General features: G+C 39.0%; 1 protein-coding gene across 1 annotated transcript in view; it reads right to left on the bottom strand.

The window, feature by feature from the left end:
- The window catches only part of LOC133663250 (obscurin-like protein 1), a 93,197-nt gene that overhangs the window by 9,605 nt on the left and 62,389 nt on the right, over positions 1–21,203 (bottom strand). Inside the window, exons 7-15 of the mRNA XM_062067590.1 lie at positions 20,801–21,076; positions 20,416–20,688; positions 17,407–17,682; positions 17,054–17,329; positions 16,632–16,907; positions 16,277–16,552; positions 14,322–14,591; positions 7,333–7,599; positions 3,753–4,019 (exon numbers count right to left, since the gene is read on the bottom strand). Of these exons, the coding sequence (XP_061923574.1) occupies positions 3,753–4,019; positions 7,333–7,599; positions 14,322–14,591; positions 16,277–16,552; positions 16,632–16,907; positions 17,054–17,329; positions 17,407–17,682; positions 20,416–20,688; positions 20,801–21,076 (2,457 nt within the window). The remainder of the gene's footprint in view (positions 1–3,752; positions 4,020–7,332; positions 7,600–14,321; positions 14,592–16,276; positions 16,553–16,631; positions 16,908–17,053; positions 17,330–17,406; positions 17,683–20,415; positions 20,689–20,800; positions 21,077–21,203) is intronic.

The following is a 21,203-nucleotide window of genomic DNA, read 5'->3' as shown; positions in this document are numbered from 1 at the left end:
ATCACGTTAGTTCCGTAGCTAAAGTGCTTCCCCGATGTATTGTCATGGAGATAAAAGTCACTGTGAATGTCCATTTCGCGTTCTCGACTCTCATTTTCAAGAGGATATAGTATCCGAGGTGGTTTTAAAATACAAATTCGTGATCCACAATAGAAAAAGGAGAAAGTGTGGAATCCAATGAGCCCTTTTACCTAAGTTACGGTCAGAGCGAAAAAAGATACGTCCTGCACTGCACTCTAGTCCTTCACTCTCACGATCCTCATCCACAAATCTTTCATCCTCGCTCAGGTACAGGCAAGGCTTTTTTTATCAGCGACCGAAAGTTGTGAACTTTATCGTCAATGTTCTCTACTAAATCCTTTCAGCAAAAATATGGCAATATCGAGAAATGATCAAGTATGACACATAGAATGGATCTGCTATCCCCGTTTAAATTTAAAAAAATAATTTCAGTAGGCCTTTAAGTATCTTGTCTTTGCAGTCTATTCAACTGAATATAGGTTGAAAAGGATTTGCAAATCATTGTATTCTGTTTTTATTTACGATTTACACAATGTGCCAACTTCACTGGTTTTGGGTTTTGTACATATAAACACACAATTGTATATTTTTTGTTGTGTCTGCAGTGGCATGTCTTCACGCCAGCCTTAGCAGAAGAGTTACCATTTTTTACCAAAGCAAGGAACAGCAAAAAATAAATTAAAAAAACTGCTTTTTAATCAGCATTATCAATTAGCACACTGGGACCATTCCCTGCTGACCAAAATATATCTATTCAGTTAAGTTATGCATTCTTGACTTTGGTGACATCATCATCTGGATGACATTCTGAATCCCGAGCTCACAAGAATGAATACTGAGAGACTTGGCAGTGAGCTGATTATTTTTTACAGCACGAGGTTAAACTAACAGCTGACAGAGAAGACTGAGCAAAGCTTCTGTTTTACATCGGGTCATGCGAGGCTATTTTGTGTTGGGACCGTGAGCCGGGATAAAGGCAACAGTAGCCGGGCCAAAGTGCCACTCCATTCTGTTATCACGCCCCCGTCGCCTGTCATTTGATACGCTCTGTGTGGACCACTTTTGTGGCCAATATAAGTTATCGAGACCTATTTATTTACCCCCACCATTTATATATTTTAAATTATGCAGTGTGTGCTCATTCATTACTTTTAATTTACATTTAACTATTGCTATAGTGAGAAAATGAAATAACGTTGACCACACGGACAGACCAACATTTTTTGACTCATAATATGCGGTTCTATGCTGATATATTGATACAGTTGATACCATATATGTATGCTCTAATATTGATGCCTAAATCAAAATATTGATACTTTAGTTATTTGAAATAACGTACATCATTAACAGGAACACAGTGTAAAGTAACTAAATCATTGAGATCTTCCATCCGTCCGGATAGAAGGGGAACCGGAGGGTGTCTTCCAACTGCCATGGGATCACACTCCTCAGCTTTCTTGGTAAGGTCTATTCAGGTGTACTGGAGAGGAGGCTATGCCGGATAGTCGAACCCTCAGATTCAGGAGGTACAGTGTGGTTTTCGTCCTGCATGGTCGTGGAACTGTGGACCAACTCTATAATGTCGGCAGGATCCTAGAGGGTGTGTGGGAGTTTGTCCATGTTTTGTGGACTTGGAGAAGGCATTCGACCATGTCCCGCAGGGAAGAACTGTGGAGAGTGCTCAGAGAGTATGGGGTATTGGACCGCCTGTACGTGACGGTTCGCTCCCTGTATGATCAGTGCCAAAGCTTAGTAATTCAACCCATTTCCAGTGAGGGTCGGACTCTGCCAGGGCTGCCCTTTAACACCGGTTCCTTTTTTATTCTATGGTGTTTTTATTCATTCATGTATTTATTTGACAGGGACAGTACAATTAAACATTGCTACCCATAGGTAACCAATGTCAAAGTACATAAGACTTATAGCCACAGGTTAATTTGCAACCCTTGTCCCTGGTTAGGTTTTTAAAAAAAGACGAGAGAAGTGTAAAACACATACAAAAGGATTAAGACAAGTTTACAAATAAAAACAAATTGAAAATAATTGGCCCCATTTGTCCATACTACATCCAGTTCTAGTGCTCACACTTCTGATTTTCCTTAAGCCACTTTTTCAGTTTTGTGGAGAAACGTTTAATGTCCGACTGTGACTTCAACTCCTGTTAACAACTGTATCATAATAAATTCACTACAATATTTGCATTCTGTTTCAAATCAGACCACACTTACACAGAGCCCAGAAAACTTTGACAGTTTTTTTTTAAATGTTTGTGCTTTTGTTGTGTCTACTGCTGCACAAAATGAAACAAACACCTGTAATTATCATAGTGTACGAATCTAAGTTAATAACGTCATATTCTGTTGTTAAATAAGGTTGGAAAAACACAAAATAATGCTGCACATTTGTGATTACACAAACCAAAAAGCTCTGTTTTATCCTTCCACATACAAACACTGAAGCTAGTGTTTTTTTTTTTAAATATCCACTCCGCCTGGAGTTTAGGACAAAAACCTGTATTTGAATGATCGTATTAAATAGAAAATTATGTGTTCTTAAAATATTTGTAATTGTGTGGACATGGCTATATCTCTTATGTCGTCAAAATGTGAACGTCACGATGTAGAGCACTTTTTAATGCCAATTGTAATTAAAACATGTATTGATCCATTCATGGTCCATACATCTATTGTGAATGATGTCCTTTGGACAATATACTGAAACATTGAACAGGTATGTGCACTAAAATGTTTAGGAAAGGTCAAATTGAGTTCACCTGGCAAAGGTATTTTAAGTTTGTCCTGAAATTTCACCCCAAAACCCAACTTTTTATTATGTTTTGACAAAAGATGATTATGTGTGATTTATTACTTCAATAGTCATAATCATGACTACTTCCCTTTCTATAGACACACTTGGATAGTGATATACACTACCGTTCAAAAGTTTGGGGGTCACATTGAAATGTCCTTATTTTTGAACGAAAAGCACTGTACTTTTCAATGAAGATAACTTAAAACTAGTCTTAACTTTAAGAAATACATTATATACATTGCTAATGTGGTAAATGACTATTCTAGCTGCAAATGTCTGGTTTTTGGTGCAATATCTACATAGGTGTGGCCCATTTCCAGCAACTATCACTCCAGTGCTCTAATGGTACAATGTGTTTGCTCATTGGCTCAGAAGGCTAACTGATGATTAGAAAACCCTTGTGCAATCATGTTCACACATCTGAAAACAGTTCAGCTCGTTACAGAAGCTACAAAACTGACCTTCCTTTGAGCAGATTGAGTTTCTGGAGCATCACATTTGTGGGGTCAATTAAACGTTCAAAATAGCCAGAAAAAGAGAACTTTCATCTGAAACTCGACAGTCTATTCTTGTTCTTAGAAATGAAGGCTATTCCACAAAATTGTTTGGGTGACCCCAAACTTTTGAACGGTAGTGTAACTTCAGAGTTAATTTTAATGAAGTTCTTCATCCCAATATCATTTCGAATACATACATTAATAAAGGCCTCTTTTAGTTAAAATATTAATGTACTGTATCTTTAAAATCACTTTGAGGCCAATGTACCTTTTAGCCACCCAACGTTCACAAAATGTCATGTGCATAGGTGGATTATTAACATTTTGTAAGTGCAAACATACAACGTAAACTTAATTTAGAGTTTTACTGTAAGTTTGAGAAAAAAAAATATTGATGGGGTAAATCTTGAAATGACTTACCCTTGACGACAAGCTTTGCTGATGTCCTCAGATTATCCACGCAGAACATGAAGGTGGCAGTGTCTTCCACTGAGAGGTTTGAAATAGTCAGGCTGTGGACTTGTCCCTTGGCGCTCATTCGAAAGTGATTTGATGGCTTAAGCTGGATTCCATTTCTCCACCAGGTGCTGGGCACGCTGGGATGTGACAGTTCAACTTCAAAGGAGATGGTTTCCCTCTCCATGGTTTTTGTGTCAGTCAAGCCTTTCTTGATTGTGATTTTTCGACCTGTATGGAAACGTTGAAACGTCAAATTCCCTCAGAGAACCGTAGTATGCCAAAAGTAGTAAAACAAAAGGTAAGTTTAAGTTGAAAACACTGATTTTAATGGAAAGCGTGAGCAGGCACTGTGGCTAAAGGTTGCCCCGAATTAATTATTGCAAGGAGCAGTATTTATACTGAACAAAACATAAACACAACACTTTTGCTATATACACAAAATACCTATTCCTCTCAAATACTGTTCACAAATCTGTCTAAATCTGTGTTAGTGAGCATTTCTTCTTTGCCAAGATAATCCATCCCACCTCAGAGGTGTGGCATGTCAAGATGCTGATTAAACAGCATTATTGCACAGTTGTGCCTTAGGCTACCCATAATATAATAACACTCGGAAATGTGCAGTTTTTCTTTATTGGGGTTTAAAGTAAAGTATTTCTTATATATATATACACTACCGTTCAAAAGTTTGGGGTCACCCAAACAATTTTGTAAAATAGCCTTCATTTCTAAGAACAAGAATAGACTGTCAAGTTTCAGATGAAAGTTCTCTTTTTCTGGCCATTTTGAGCGTTTAATTGACCCCACAAATGTGATGCTCCAGAAACTCAATCTGCTCAAAGGAAGGTCAGTTTTGTAGCTTCTGTAACGAGTTAAACTGTTTTCAGATGTGTGAACATGATTGCACAAGGGTTTTCTAATCATCAATTAGCCTTCTGAGCCAATGAGCAAACACATTGTACCATTAGAACACTGGAAAGATAGTTGCTGGAAATGGGCCTCTATACATCTATGTAGATATTGCACCAAAAACCAGACATTTGCAGCTACAATAGTCATTTACCACATTAGCAATGTATAGAGTGTATTTCTTTAAAGTTAAGACTAGTTTAAAGTTATCTTCATTGAAAAAGAGGACATTTCAATGTGACCCCAAACTTTTGAACGGTAGTGTATATAGTACAGTAAACAGTAATGAAAACACAGTTGTTCTACTAACTGTACTGTACTTGCTGCTTACTTAAAAAAAAAAAAAACACTTACCTTTCACTATTTGTGTAGCTTTCGTTCTGCCATTTGAGTACTGGCGAGCGATCTCTGAATCGGGTAACATATCATTCACGGATTTGTTGAAAACATCCGCAAATGAGAACGGAATGTTGCTTGCAAGGTGGCCCATAATACTGCGTTGCCGCCCCCTTGTGCTTCTCTGACCGTTCATGAGGGACTATATCCATTCGGCCACCGTGTTATGGGTTATAGATAAACGTATGGATAACGGAGAGATATATAATAGTCTCCTTTTCAGGTGAGAGACGACGTTAAAGGCAGTGCCTTTAAGGCACGCCCCCAATATTGTTTGTCCGGCTGGAAATTTTGGATATTACAACTTGCCGTAGTTTTGAAGCAATTCATAATGGGAATCTGGATGTTGTGTGTCAGTGTATTAACGTGCCGGCTGGAATAAACACACGCTGAGAAATAGCTCCGTGCCTGCCTGCTTTATGGGTTATAGATAAAAATTACACTACCGTTCAAAAGTTTGGGATCACCCAAACAATTTTGTGGAATAGCCTTCATTTCTAAGAACAAGAATAGACTGTCGAGTTTCAGATGAAAGTTCTCTTTTTCTGGCCATTTTGAGCGTTTAATTGACCCCACAAATGTGATGCTCCAGAAACTCAATCTGCTCAAAGGAAGGTCAGTTTTGTAGCTTCTGTAACGAGTTAAACTGTTTTCAGATGTGTGAACATGATTGCACAAGGGTTTTCTAATCATCAATTAGCCTTCTGAGCCAATGAGCAAACACATTGTACCATTAGAACACTGGAGTGGTAGTTGCTGGAAATGGGCCTCTATACACCTATGTAGATATTGCACCAAAAACCAGACATTTGCAGCTAGAATAGTCATTTACCAAATTAGCTATGTATACAGTGTATTTCTTTAAAGTTAAGACTAGTTTAAAGTTATCTTCATTGAAAAGTACAGTGCTTTTCCTTCAAAAATAAGGACATTTCAATGTGACCCCAAACTTTTGAACGGTAGTGTATGGATAACGGAGACATATAGACTACCGTTCAAAAGTTTGGGGTCACATTGAAATGTCCTTATTTTCAATGAAGATAACTTTAAACTAGTCTTAACTTTAAAGAAATACACTCTATACATTGCTAATGTGGTAAATGACTATTCTAGCTGCAAATATCTGGTTTTTGGTGCAATATCTACATAGGTGTATAGAGGCCCATTTCCAGCAACTATCACTCCAGTGTTCTAATGGTACAATGTGTTTGCTCATTGGCTCAGAAGGCTAATTGATGATTAGAAAACCTTTGTGCAATCATGTTCACACATCTGAAAACAGTTTAGCTCGTTACAGAAGCTACAAAACTGACCTTCCTTTGAGCAGATTGAGTTTCTGGAGCATCACATTTGTGGGGTCAATTAAACGCTCAAAATGGCCAGAAAAAGAGAACTTTCATCTGAAACTCGACAGTCTATTCTTGTTCTTAGAAATGAAGGCTATTTTACAAAATTGTTTGGGTGACCCCAAACTTTTGAACGGTAGTGTATAATAGTCTCCTTTTCAGGTGAGAGACGACGCTAAAGGCAGTGCCTTTAAGGTACGCCCCCAATATAGTTGTCCGGCTGGAAATCGGGAGATTTTCGGGAGAATGGTTGTCCCGGGAGATTTTCGGGAGAGGCACTGAAATTCGGGAGCCTCCCGGAAAATTCGGGAGGGTTGGCAAGTATGATTCCCCGTGAAAAAAAGGAGTTTTATTGTGGCGACCCGATGACAACAACCTTAGTTTTGAAGGCCAGTGTGTAAATTTAGAAGCAATGAGAGGAGATCCAAATTCATTGGAGGTGCCAGCAGCCTGAACAGCCTAAGGTCCTGACTCTCCCCTTCCCATCCCTACTAGTGATGAAAGAACAGTCCTTAATTAACTTTTTTGGTCAGAAGATCACAGGAATAACAGAAACATGCAAGAATTTTTTTTTAGTAAATATGAATTTAAAAAGATAATTTGAAGGTACTTGTAATCCTCATGTGGCTGGTTTACTTTAGTGGACAAGATTGTTGCTTCTTATGATCCACAAAAACAGTGACATTGCTCTCAAAGTTTAATTCTGCAGAGTGGCGGGCAGCTGTCCGTTGCCATCATGTTGCAGTATGAGTTGCTGCGCCAGTCCTCAGTCACTCAAATTACTCATACTCAGTTTGAATTGAACTTGCTTTACAAGAAACTGACGGGGGCGCCATCGGCAACGGCGGTAAACAAACAACACGGCATAGTGAGAACACGAGCGCACTCACGTTCCACTGTGAGCTGGGCTTGCGTGCGGTCATGAAGGGTCTCACAGCTATAGGTGCCCTGGTCAAACTTGCCGAGTTTGTGGATAGTAAGGCTGTGCTTAGGGCCCTTGTGTTTCAGGGTGTACTTGGGCCCTGGGTGGATCAACACTCCTTGCCTCATCCACTGCACTTCACTGGAATCTAGGCTCACCTCCACCTCCAGTGTTGCCTCACTGTTTTCCTCGGATGTAAGTGGTGCCATTTTCTTGGTGAACATCACATGTTGTTCTAAGAAAGCAAACAAATAGAATGGACAACTTCATAGCTGCATCAGTCACATTATTAGATACTGTTTGACACTGCACACTCGGAAACCACACCCAGGCAAAGTGAAACACAATATATACCAAACAAATTCAGCAATGTACTGTACGGTGCAAATTCAAGTACGGCGCATATGCTGAAAGCTCTCAGGAATCTGACTCTCCAACTATGCCAAACCACGTGTCTCTGTCAGTTACCAGTCTGAGGTTAACAGGAGAAGCTGCTAAGCACTAGCCATCAAAGGCACCTTTTCAACAATTTTAAATTGTCTGATAGGCTCCTTATTTATCACATACAGTAAGTATACTGTACTAGCTGGAGTATTAATGGTTCCTGATTGGCAGTCGTGGACATTGTTCTAAACACTCAGGACAGAACTCCTAAACTTTTTCACATTTTACTGAAATTAATGTAGAGATGATAGAGCAATGTCTTTACATACTGTACACACCTTTATTAATATACAAATGTTTGTAGAAAAAAATATATCCTAACATCTTTGACAATCAAATCATGATCGTAACAATCCAAATTTTATGTTATTAGTGCATCTAAACATGAAAATGTAGCTCCTCTCCTCTAAATGCAAGTGCTCCTACTGTAAAGTAGGCCTACAAATTCTGTATTCCTACAAAATAGAAAATCTTGCAAGACACCAACTTACTGCAAGTATTTCTTTAACTCTCTTTTAAAAAACGTGTTCATATCCTTTTTGTGTTGAGCTGTTTCAAAAAGCATAATGTTTTTTTTTAAAAAAAAACATTTAATTAAAGCAAATTAATTGTCCAGTCGTGGTATTAAAAACTTAAACACATATCTGTCTAGAGTCCACATATTAATGACGAAAAATTATATCTTTTTGCGATTATTGCGATTAATTTTGAGTTATCTATGGACAAAGCGATTAATCGCAATTAAATATTTGTATCGTTTGACAGCCCTAATATACACATATGTGTATACATATACACATATGTAAATATATACGAAGGTAAATAACATCAAATATTAACTGTTTACTTTATTACATGTTGTAAAAGTAGTCAGTGACACTTCATTTGTGTAGTTTTTAGCCTCAGCCCGAGTGAACAGAATGCTAATGCTATCAAGCTAACGCTAAAGCCGATGTGTTTGTGTTGTCGGCGTGACATAAACACTGACATTTATTATTTATATATTGTTATTTAACCTTCGTCTTGTGTTAGGGTCGGCACCAACCCGTTTTAGTTTTTAAATGCATAAAAGAACCACATAAATTTAATTTTTTGCATCAAGGCTTTTTGACTTTGTAAGGAACCTTTATTTCAACAAAATAAAACTTCTTTTTTTTCTTTCACTTAATTATAAAATGCTCTGGTTGAAATTATGACCTTGGTGTTGTTAGGGTCGGTTTCGACCCAGTTATAAAAATAAGATTATAAAGCAATAATTACAGTCAAAACTGAACACACTGACAGCCAGCTCCTCTCCCAATCATGTGAGCTTTAGGGGATTCTCATTTTACCTTGTTATCCAGTACAAAAAGATTTACAGTAAGAGAAGTTCTGGATAATATTTTTGGTGAAAATGAGGTAGAGGACACAGAGCAGCATAGTGATACGGATGAGCAGGTTTCTGAGGAGGAAGACAATGTGGAGTATCATCCAGAAGACACAGACACATCTAATGAGGAGGCCACCGGTGGTGAGAAGAAGGACAGGAACTTATCAGGAGGAAACTTACCATGGTGGGCACAGTGAAGAAAAATAAACCTGAGCTGCCTGCTGAAATATTGCAGGTGAAGGACAGAGCTCTGCTTTCCTCAAAGTTTGCTTTTACAGACACCGCCACTGTTGTCTCATATTGTCCAAAAAAACCAAAACGGAATGTGATACTTATGTCTACTCTTCACAAAGATGCAGCTGTGTCATCAGGAAGTGACAAACAGCCCACAATTATCCTCGACTATGACAAAAACAAAAGGAGGAGTGGACAACCTGAACAAGCTGACTGCCACTTACACTTGCCAGCGAATGACCAGGAGATGGCCAATGGTTGTGTTTTACAACATCCTCGATGTGTCTACATGTAATGCATTTGTGTTGTGGACCCACATCCACCAAGGGTGGAACTCAACCAAAAAAAACAAGCGGAGCATGTTTCTTGAGGAGCTGGGAAATTCCCTTGTCAAGCCACACATTGAGCAAAGGGTACGGGTGGCCCGAGACCCAGACACTGCAGCCTTGGTCAGACAGCTGCAGAGCTAGCCTAGCGCTCCGTCCACTTCATCAGCAACACAAAGAGCATCCGCGCCAGCATCCTCCTCAGCCAGCTCTGCCTCAACATCAACCAGAAGAGTCACAGCCACAACCCCACTCAGGCCACCTGATTCTCAAAGTAAGAGGTGTCAGGTCTGCCCAAGCAGTAAGGACAGAAAGACAAATGTATTGTGCTTCAACTGCAAGAAATATCTCTGCAAAGAACACACTAAAAGTGTCACTTTTTGCCACACATGCATCTAAACACACACACATACACATGCAAGTTCTTGCACACAGAGACTTTTACTCTGATTTTGTTTTTTATTAGTTTTGGAACTAGTAATCTATTTCTATTGGTTTGATTTGCTTGATTGGTTGTTGTTTGTTTGACCTTGAAGTTCTGTTGCTGCAAAAAAATACTTTTTAACCTTTTTCTTGAAGTAAATATACATATATGGGTCGAAATTGACCCGTAACACCATAGATGTTACGATAGATACAATTATTAAAATAAAAACATAAATAAAACTAATTTATTTAAGAGTTATGTTCTAATACCCCTCAGTAATAGTCAGGTAACACAACAACCTTTTATTTATTTATACGATTCTCTTGAGGTTAATTTTACCATTTTTTTAAATTGACATCGAGGGGTATACTGACAAAAAAAACGCCCAATGGCCCACACCAAAAATATTAAAACCAATATTTTCATGGATAAGGAAGCCTAACAAGGTAACCAAGAGATGAGAAACAAATTGGATGATAGATAAATGTTTTAGTGTATTTTACAGCTGATTTAAGGGCCTACTGAAATGATTTTTTTTTATTTAAACGGGAATAGCAGATCCATTCTATGTGTCGTACTTGATCATTTCGCGATATTGCCATATTTTTGCTGAAAGGATTTAGTAGAGAAAATCGACGATAAAGTTCGCAACTTTTGCTCGCTGATGAAAAAAAACCTTGCCCCTACCGGAAGTAGCGTGACATCACAAGCGGTAGTGCTGCTCACAATTCCCCGTTGTTTACAATGGAGCGAGAGGTATTAGGAGCGAGAAAGTGACGATTACCCCATTAATTTGAGCGAGGATGAAAGATTCGTGGATGAGGAACGTTAGAGTGACGGACTAGAATACAGTTCAAGAGATATCTTTTTTCGCTCTGACCGTAACTTAGGTACAAGCTGGCTCATTGGAATCCACACTCTCTCCTTTTTCTATTGTGGATCACGAATTTGTATTTTAAACCACCTCGGATACTATATCCTCTTGAAAATGAGAGTCGAGAAGGCGAAATGGACATTAACAGTGACTTTTATCTCCACGACAATACATCGACGAAGCTCTTTAGCATGAGCTAACGTGATAGCATCTGTCTCAAATGCAGATAGAAACACAATAAATAAATCCCTGACTGGAAGGATAGACAGAAGATCAACAATACTACTATCAGGAGACACCGAACCAAACACTGGACATGTAAATACACGGTTAATGTGTATTCGATGCCTGTCGAAGCTTAGCAATGCTGTTGCTAACGACGCTAACTTAACAACGGGACCTCGTCAGAGCTATGATAAAAACATTAGCGCTCCACCTATGCCAGCCAGTCCTCCTCTGCTCATCAACACCCGTGCTCACCTGCGTTCCAGCGATCGACGATGCGGTCGGCGGCCCGGAGACGTAGGAAGTCAAGGTGAGTTCGCCGCTAGCGTGTTTGATATCCAACAAAGTCCTCCTTGTTGTGTTGCTACAGCCAGCCGCATACACCGATCCCACCTACAACATTCTTCTTTGCAGCCTCCATTGTTCATTAAACAAATTGCAAAAGATTCACCAACACAGATGTCCAGAATACTGTGGAATTTTGTCGAAGAAAACAGAGCTATGTGTATTGTGTCCAAAAGGGTCCAAACACTTCCGTGGACCTTGCGACGCCACGCGCATACGTAATCCTCCAAAGGCGTTTTGAACCGGAAGTTCCCCGGGAAATTTAAAATTGCACTTTATAAGTTAACCCCGCCGTATTGGCATGTGTTGCAATGTTAAGATTTCATCATTGATATATAAACTATCAGACTGCGTGGTCGGTAGTAGTGGGTTTCAGTAGGCCTTTAAGACACGGGTCAAAACCGACCCGTTAACATAAGAGATTGTAACAGAAAGCTAACACAAGAGGAAGGTTAAAGCTGAAATGGACCATAAGGACTCGTCTGAAGCTCACAAATTCATCATTAACGAGAGGACGACTTTCTGACTGTTGGACATTGCGGACAAAAGCCTGACTTTTTATGAACAATCAAACCCTGACAACACTAAAATTTGAAGCATAAACATGTGTGGGAAAGTTTACTTCTGTGACAACTAGGGATGATACTCGAAACCGGTTTTCCCGGTTGTTTGATAAGAGAAGAACCGAGTCCTCAGACTCGAATCCCTTTTTGAGAACCGGTACCCGTTATCGAGACCATTATAGTAAAGGAAAAGAGTTGATTCTTTATTCGAATCCCGTCCCGACCAGAAATGCTCCGTGGGACATCACAAGAAATGACGTCACGTAGCTCAGTCATTAGGCGCAGATAGCGAAAGCAGGAAAACAATGGACGGGAAAAAGCTCTCCAATGTGTAATAAAGTTCAAAACAAAAGCTATAATCCATCGAATAACTTTACTGAGAGATTTTAGCAGGGTAAAACACATGACGAACACTTTTACGACCAACCGGAAACATAGCAACCAGGCTAGCAACGCACCTCCTTTACGGCAGCTGTCGCAACGTTCTTAAAGCAACCGCAGCACATACATATATATACAACATATCTCCCTTTTTTAACTTTTGTTTTTCTTTCCTTGTAAACAAAACAAAATCACACTGTAGATGTGTTGTCTGTCTAATTATAAATAATGCAGACGAGGCGTGTTGGCTGAGTTCTTGACGTTTACTTTCACAGCGTGGCAACATGCAACACTTTTCGGGGCTACCGCGCATGCTCGTAACTCCCGTTGCATGCTGGGTAGTGTAGTTGTCATATTCTCTAGCTCATAACATTTTTTCCCCTATAAAGAAATAATGTTAACTCAATAAAGTGTATTTCTTTTTTTAGTTTTAACTTTTCATTTTTTAGCATTGTAACCACATTTGAAAAAGAACTTTTCTCTTCATAGAATTTTCTTTCAATAAAGAAATAAAGTGAAAAAATGTCAAAGCATCATAACAAACAGTTATGTCAAATAGCAGCAGAAGTGCACTTTTTGGAGAGCTGTATTATTTTCAGTTTTGTGCCCAAGGGACTGATTTTATTTAACACTATATTATTATTTTTACACCTATAGTGATCACAGAGACAGGTTGTTTTTGTGTTACTGTATATATCTGTTTCTCTGAAAAATCCCACTTAATATACTTTGGGTAACAACAGTCAATATTTATTTATTTTATTTTATTTTTTTAGGTGGGTAACAGTCAATATTTATTTATTTATTAGATTTTATTTTTTTATTATATAATAAAAGTGAGCTTTTGTTAAACCAAATATTGTGTGTTTTTTTCCATATACAACAACCTATCTGGACTCGATAAGAGAATCGATAAGGAATCGGTTCGATAAGAGGATTCGATAATAGGCTCGAACTCGATAATTCCTTATCAAACATCATCCCTAGTGACAACCTCCTTAAAGTTTTGAAATCAATCAAAAATTTCAAGCAGCTAAAATGCTGAGTGTTTTGCATTTTACCGATGAGGCTTGGTAGTGGATTTAAATGGTTAAAATGTTTAATTCTGTATACTACTTAGACATTTTTTGTAATAGCCGCAAAGTTCAATAAGCAAGTAGTGTGTTATAGTTGTGTGATATAAATTAATGCTATGCCTGCAAACCATCCGCGAAAACTCAGTCATGGACCAAATTTACTACTGTTGTCCATAATATGGTAGCGTGTTGACAATAAATAACCTTTAAGACAGTTGAAAATAACTCAGAGATGTATCACGGGCCAACCGTCTTATAAAACTTGTGACGTCTCACAAGCTAGACTGAAGACGCCGGCAGGCTGCACTTGGCCACCTCTAATCTTGTATAACAGTTGTTTTCAAAGGCTTGCCTCCCGTAGGTAACTTCAGGCTAGGCTAACATAGCTTCAGCTACATGTTAAAGCTTGGTTTAGCCAAAAAAGTGCTGGCTTTTGACAGTGTACTTAAGCAGATGTCAACAAAAAAAATCACACCAGTGGCCACAATGACCATTAAACAATGTTGTGGTAAACTCAAGACTATGACCGGTATAATGTTTCTTGGATGGAAGTCAAAATATTCAACATTGCCACATTATGGGATTAAGGCAATAATTGGAAATAAATAATAATAGTAACAGCCACGGATACATGTGATGACGACTAATGCATTATATTACCGACAATATTATGTTGATGGACAGAACACTCACCTTGAACCTGGAGTTCGCCCTTTGATACCAATCCCTCTGCATCAGCTGTCACTATGCCGCTATCCGAAACCATGCAGTTATGGATACAGAGCATGTGGCATAGTCCATTGCTGGAAACAACAGTGCGCTCATTCAGAGCTACCTGTTTGCCATTCAGGCACCACACCAATTTAACGTCCTCTGGTGAAATCATGCACTTAAATACTGCATCTTCTCCTTCACAAACAGTAACGCTATGAAGTTCCCCTATGAACTCCACAACTCGGGGAGCTGAAAGCAAAGCAATCAGTCAGTCATTTTAAATTGGCAAATATTTCTCAGATGACGAATGACCTATTCATTTTCACCCCATTAACTTGAATGATGGACATTTACTTACTGTTAACCGAGACAACAGCTGAGGTTCTGTCATCTGTGCTTTCACAGGCATATTCACCAGCATCTTCATCCAATAGTTCATGGACAGTAAAACTTCGCTCTCGACCTTGTGCCCTTATTCTGTAACGAGGACTTGGCAAGATTTCTTGGCCATCCTTCAGCCACTGGACATCTCCTTTTGGCTTATTGATCTCACATCGTAATGTGAGGCTACTGCCTTTCAAACACTCGACGTTCTCCAGCGGTCGGATAAATTTCACCTTCATTTCTGGTGAGGGGATATAGAATATCATTTCAGAGAAGTTACCTTGGTGACAGTTATCATCAAGGAATGATATATTGTGGAATCAGGGGCTCATTTTGATTAGGGGTGTCAAATTCTTACCTTTGACAAAAAGACTAAAATACATCTCATCTGTGCTTAGATCACAGACATAGTCTCCAGAATCTGACAGCTGCAGGGGATTAATAGTGAGCTTGTGGGTATTGCCCTCACTGGAGATGTGAATGTTGTCCTTGTTCAGTAGTTGGCCATCTTTCAGCCACCGCACATTAGCTTTGTCTTGGTTCACAACAGTGCATAGTGTTGTACTCTCATTTTCATAGGCAAAGATTTTATTATTTGCCTTTTTATTCACAAACTTTACCGGTACTTCTGTGGGGAAAAAAATAAAATATAAAAAGCTATTATTAAATTTCAGTTTGTCGAATTAAAAATGAACCTATTTTTACCCCTGCCAGGCGGCTATGTAATCGTTGCAGTTGGTTTGTCTGTTATTTAGTTTGTTACCAACATAATTAAAAAAAAAACTTTGTAAAACTTTCAGAAAAGGTCTACAATAAGATAAGGAACAACTGATTACAGTTTGGGCCTAATTCGGATAATTTCTACAATGGTACTTTCAGGGCCGTAACTAGGATTTGACAAATACCGAGGTCAACAATTGGTTGTCCAAGCTTTGAAAGGCTGAAATCATGCGTATCCCAGCACCATATAAACAATAATAGCTTTCATTGGTAGAATTATCACATTTTATATCATCTAACATCTTTGAAAATCAATAGGATTTTGTAACAGTTCACAATTTTATTAATATGCTGAAGCTCAGCATATTAAATAATTTTAACATCATTAAAACATAAATTTAAAAACCATACCAAAATTTCTTCCACGTCCAGGATTGGAACCCAAGACCTCCTCCTTTGCAAAGCAAGGGGATGAATACAGAGGACATGACCTCACTGTCCTTAATGGTAGTTACGGCCATGGGTACGTTATGTTTATGTTACAACCCTCAACTTCTTCAATTGTGTGCTAGCGGCACCGCCTCCACCCACAGAGACAAAGACAGTCTTCACTCCGTATCTTTAATTTTGGTATTAATAGCTCAAAAAGTTTCAAGACATGTAATAAATTTAAAAAAATACAAACAAGTCATTACATTTTGGGGGTGAGTCGGATCACAATCTAGATTCAAGACTTTTTGACTATTGGAAGGTAAGGTCTGGCAGAGGTCTGCGCTTTCCGAGTGCTTTTCTAGTTTCTATTATGATATTTGCAAATATATTATACTTACCTTGGACCTTAACAATTGTGATCAGTTTGTCATCTGTGGTATCACAAACATATTTTCCAGAGTCTGATGGCTCAAGACCAGAGAGAACAAGCTTCCTCATGACGTCATGGCTGTAAATTTTGACACGAGTGTTTGGTTTCAATATCTTGTCATTCCATAGCCACTGAACAGTGGCGTTGGGCCGAGACACCTCACACTCTAAAATAAGTTCTTCTCCTGTAAGTAATATATGATGCTCTGGGTGGCCAGAATTTCCGACGATCCTAGCTGGAGGCTCTAAACAAAAACAGATAGTCAATCAATTTATTTCTGCTCAACGAAACATTTTTGCAATCCTAATCATCAACACAAATACCTGCAACAGTGATATGGAACACCAGTTTGTCATCCAGTGCATCACAAGTGTACTCTCCTGAATCCTCGAGCGAGGCGTTTAGGACTACCAATGAACGGAAAACACCCTGCTCTTCACTACAGTATTGCTCACTGTCATCAATTGGCTGATCATTTTTGTACCAGCGGACAGATGCGTTTGCCCTGGATAGTTCACATACTAGAATAATGTCATCAGACACTAAGAATTGCTTTTCGGTTTTTGCTTCTGTTTTTCCAATAATTCTTACAGGCAAATCTGAAAACGAACAAGAAAAGACAAAGCCAAACGTTAAAAAATAAATAAAAGATCCTGTTTCTTACAGAAACAAGTCAACAATGCACATCCAAACATGATGTAACCGTTCAGGCCAACTCTTAGGTTTAAATCTTCATATGACCTACCTTGCACCTTTACATGGAAATCCATCACATCATCTTTTGCATCACAGACATATATTCCTGCATCTTCTAGTGTTAGTGAGTGAACGGTTAATTGACGCAATACACCATCTTCAACTATGGTGACAGTTGCTAGACCTTCCACTTCTTCTCCATTCTTCTTCCAGAAAACTACAGCATTTGGTCTGGATACTTCACAGTCCAAAACCAAGGTTTCTCCAACCACTTTTTCAAGCCTGCTCAATGTCTTTCGTGGTCGAACAAAGCGGACAGGAGGCTCTGTAAATGTCAAAAAGTGTTGTGAGACACGGTTACACACTGACACGTTTCCTGTCACAGCTTTCTAACTTCCTTACCAGCTATATTTACAAAGAATGTCATGGAGTCATCTATCGTGTCACATACATATTCTGCAGAATCTTTAATAGTTGTTTCAGGTATAATAAGCCTTCTGTAGACTCCATCCACCTCTAGTATGAGGTTGTCACTCTCCTCTACTTCAAGTCCGTCTCGATACCAACGGACCACTGCATGCGGTCGTGAGATCTCACAGCTCAGAACCATCCTCTCTGACGTTTGTTGGCACAGTTCCATTTGAGACTGACTTGGCGACACAATCCGTACTGGAGGTTCTAGAAATAGACATTACTCCATTAGTGCCATTGCTACAAGTTTTCTATTCAGATTACAGTTAATATGACATGTACTGTTATCTGTCAGTATCGTTTGACTCCAGTTAATGGATCTGGAATTTGTCAATAAATGAAAGCATAATAAAATACTAAGATCTTATGTAAACATTATTTTAGCTTCTGGTAGCTTACGAGTACGGGTAACATGTTGGAGACCCCTGATACAAACTGTCCATCTCAGTGGCCTAGTGGTTAGAGTGTCCGCCCTGAGATCGGTAGGTTGGAGTTCAAATCCCAGCCGAGTCATACCAAAGACTATAAAAATGGGACCCATAACCTCCCTGCTTGGCACTCAGCAACAAAGGGTTGGAGTTGGGGGTTAAATCACAAAAATGATTCCCGGGCGCGGCGCCGCTGCTGCCCACTGCTCCCCAAGGGGATGGGACAAATGCAGAGGACAAATTTCACCACATCTAGTGTGTGTGTGACAATCATTGGTACTTTAATCTTTAATCTTAATCTATATGAAGACATGAATTACTAAAACGAGTGCTGTGTGGCATGGGTTTATCCTTTGTAGAGTAAGCAAATTACTGAATGCAATCAATGTTTACTTTTTTGATTTCCTTACACAGCATGCATAATTGCATTGGAGTGAAAGAATAAGATAGTTATAGGTTAAGATATGTACAGTACGCTCTGCATGTTTTGTTACAATTATTACATCGTAGGGCCTGTATACAATCAATAAACACAGTATACCGTAGGCTGATTATCCCATTCTTCTTTGTTCATTCTACTCATCACTCACCACATACTACATCATCAAATGCAGTTTTTTTATGCATCATATGGAAGGATTTTAGATATTATTTATTGGTAACGTTAGGGCATCTAGGACTGAATTGTATTTTTATTGTATCTGTGGTGGTGTAAAGAAATAACATCACATTGCGTGAAGCCTATCAAGATCCATATTGTTTTATATGCCAAATCTCTCTTTTAAAACTTGCATTTAAAGTTAAAGTACCACTGATAGTCACACACACTAGGTGTGGTGAAATTTACTCTCTGCGTTTGACCCATTCCCTTATTCAACACCCTGGGAGGTGAGGGGAGCAGCAGCGCTGGCCGCGCTCGGGAATTATTTTGGTGATTTAACCCCCAATTCCAACCCATGATGCTGAGTGCCAAGCAGGGAGGTCCCATTTTTATAGTCTTTGGTATGACTCGGCCGGGGTTTGAACTCACGACCAACCGATCTCAGGGCGGACACTCTAACCCAGCGTTTCTCAAAGTGTGGGGCGCGCCCCACTGGTGGGGAATAGAGACATGACAGGTGGGGCGCGAGGAACGGGAGGAAATTTAACTTTAATTTTTTTTTTTTTTTTCATTATATTCTTAGATTTTTTTTTTTTACTATGCTTTCATTTTCTATACACACTGTAAATCACTTTGTGATTCTGTCTGTGAAATCCGCTATATAAATAAATGTAAATTACTCATTTTTCCTGTAGGCTTTAAATTTCTAGGTAGGAGCGAAAGTTTGACAGACATAGCAACAGTAACTAATGGGGGCGGGGCTAAGCGGAAGCTTTGTGAATGGCGAGTCACTGTGCGAGGATTTGCTGTTTTGCAAATACATAAAAAATAGAGCCACTGCTGATGAGCTGTTCGAGATAATGGACAGTTTCCTGAAAGAACACGACCTTAAATGGGAAAACTGTGTGGGCTTTTGCTCTGATGGCGCACAGACCATGGCAAAGTCAAGAAACGGGCTGCAGGCTCTAATAAAGAGGGTTGCGCCAAATGCGCATTGGACACACTGTGTCATTCACCGGGAAGCACTCGCGTCAAGGCAGCTCAGCCCCGAACTCAATGAGGTTTTAACAGTGGCAGTGTCGAGCCTGCAACCCCGATTTGAAAAGCTGTGCAGTGCAAAACAGACTCATTGCAGCCACTAATGCTGGAGTACTGTAAAACTCATGTTCAGTTTCCCTGTCTTGCAAAACGCATAGCTCCTCCTTTTTTTTTGCAAAGATTGCAAAGTGGCACTTTTATTTTTATTTGTTATTGAACTTGATGCAAGTTATTTGATTTATTATCGAACTTGATGCAAGTTATAACACTTTTTTGATTTATTATTGAACTTGATGCAAGTTATAACACTTGTTTTATTTATGATTGAACTTGATGCAAGTTATTTGATTTATTATTGAACTTGATGCAAGTTATAACACGTTTATTTGATTTATTATTGAACTTGATGCAAGTTATAACACTTTTTTTGATTTATTATTGAACTTGATGCAAGTTATAACACTTTTTTTGATTTATTATTGAACTTGATGCAAGTTATAACACTTTTGTTTTATTTATTATTGAACTTGATGCAAGTTATTTTATTTGATATTCAACTTGATGCAAGTTATACCACAGATGCAGTTATTTTATTTATTATTGAACTTGATGTTATTTTATGTTATTGACTTTGAATGTATACAACTTATTGTTACTTGATGTTCAATAAATTTGAAAATGTTAAGCTTGGCATTAGCGTTCTGTTGGGGCGATGGGGGCAGGTGGGGCTTGAAAACTCCCCCTTGTCCAAAGTGGGGGATGACAAAAAAAGTTTGAGAACCACTGCTCTAACCACAAGGCCACTGAGCAGGTTTTACATACAGTACAACATTAAAACAATGCATGCACAACATGCAATGTCATGGTTCGTACCTGTAATACCGAGGTTAAAGAATATTGAATCATCCGCTGTATCGCAGACGTATTCTCCAGAATCCTCGACTCCACTAGTCAGAATCTTCAGTCGTCTATAAGGACCTTCTATCTTTAGCTTAATGTTCTCGCTGTCCTGGAGCTTTTGGCCATCTTTGTACCAGCTCACTATGCCATTTGAACGCGAGAGTTCACAGCTGAGAATAATTTCCTCAGGTACATGGCGGTCAAGGTGGACATCTTCCTTAGGGTAAATTATCATTACCGGAGGTTCTGTGAGAGATTGATAGAAAATACGCACTCAGTCAACTGGCTGTTCTGTACATTTTACATACTCATAATTTTCGCATCTTGCAAATTAGGTTCACAAAAGGTCTTCACTTACCTCGTATGTTCACCTTAAACATTATGGTGTTATCTCCTGCACGACATGTGTACGTGCCCGAGTCAGAGAGTCGGGCTGAAAGGATTGAGAGATTTCTTTGGGTGCCTTCTGCTTGCATTGTTATATTGTCGTTTGAGTGGATTTCAGCTCCATCTTTGTACCACTTGACAACTCCATCAACCTGTGAAACTTGGCATGACAGATCGAGTCGGGATTTTTCCACAGTGCTCTTGAAAAGCTCCTCTTCTGGGATGTTTGCAAATGTCACCGGTGGTGCTGCAGAGTAGGGACATAACAAATGTTTACACTCGACAGACCGACTCTTTCTTGAAGCGCATATTCACTGTAACAGCCATGCAGACTTCAAGATTGTTTCATTCTCTGTATTACCACTCCACAAAAA

Source organism: Entelurus aequoreus, linkage group LG13 (genome assembly GCF_033978785.1).
Source record: "Entelurus aequoreus isolate RoL-2023_Sb linkage group LG13, RoL_Eaeq_v1.1, whole genome shotgun sequence".
NCBI lineage: Eukaryota > Metazoa > Chordata > Actinopteri > Syngnathiformes > Syngnathidae > Entelurus > Entelurus aequoreus.
This window is presented reverse-complemented; position numbering and strand designations above follow the sequence as displayed.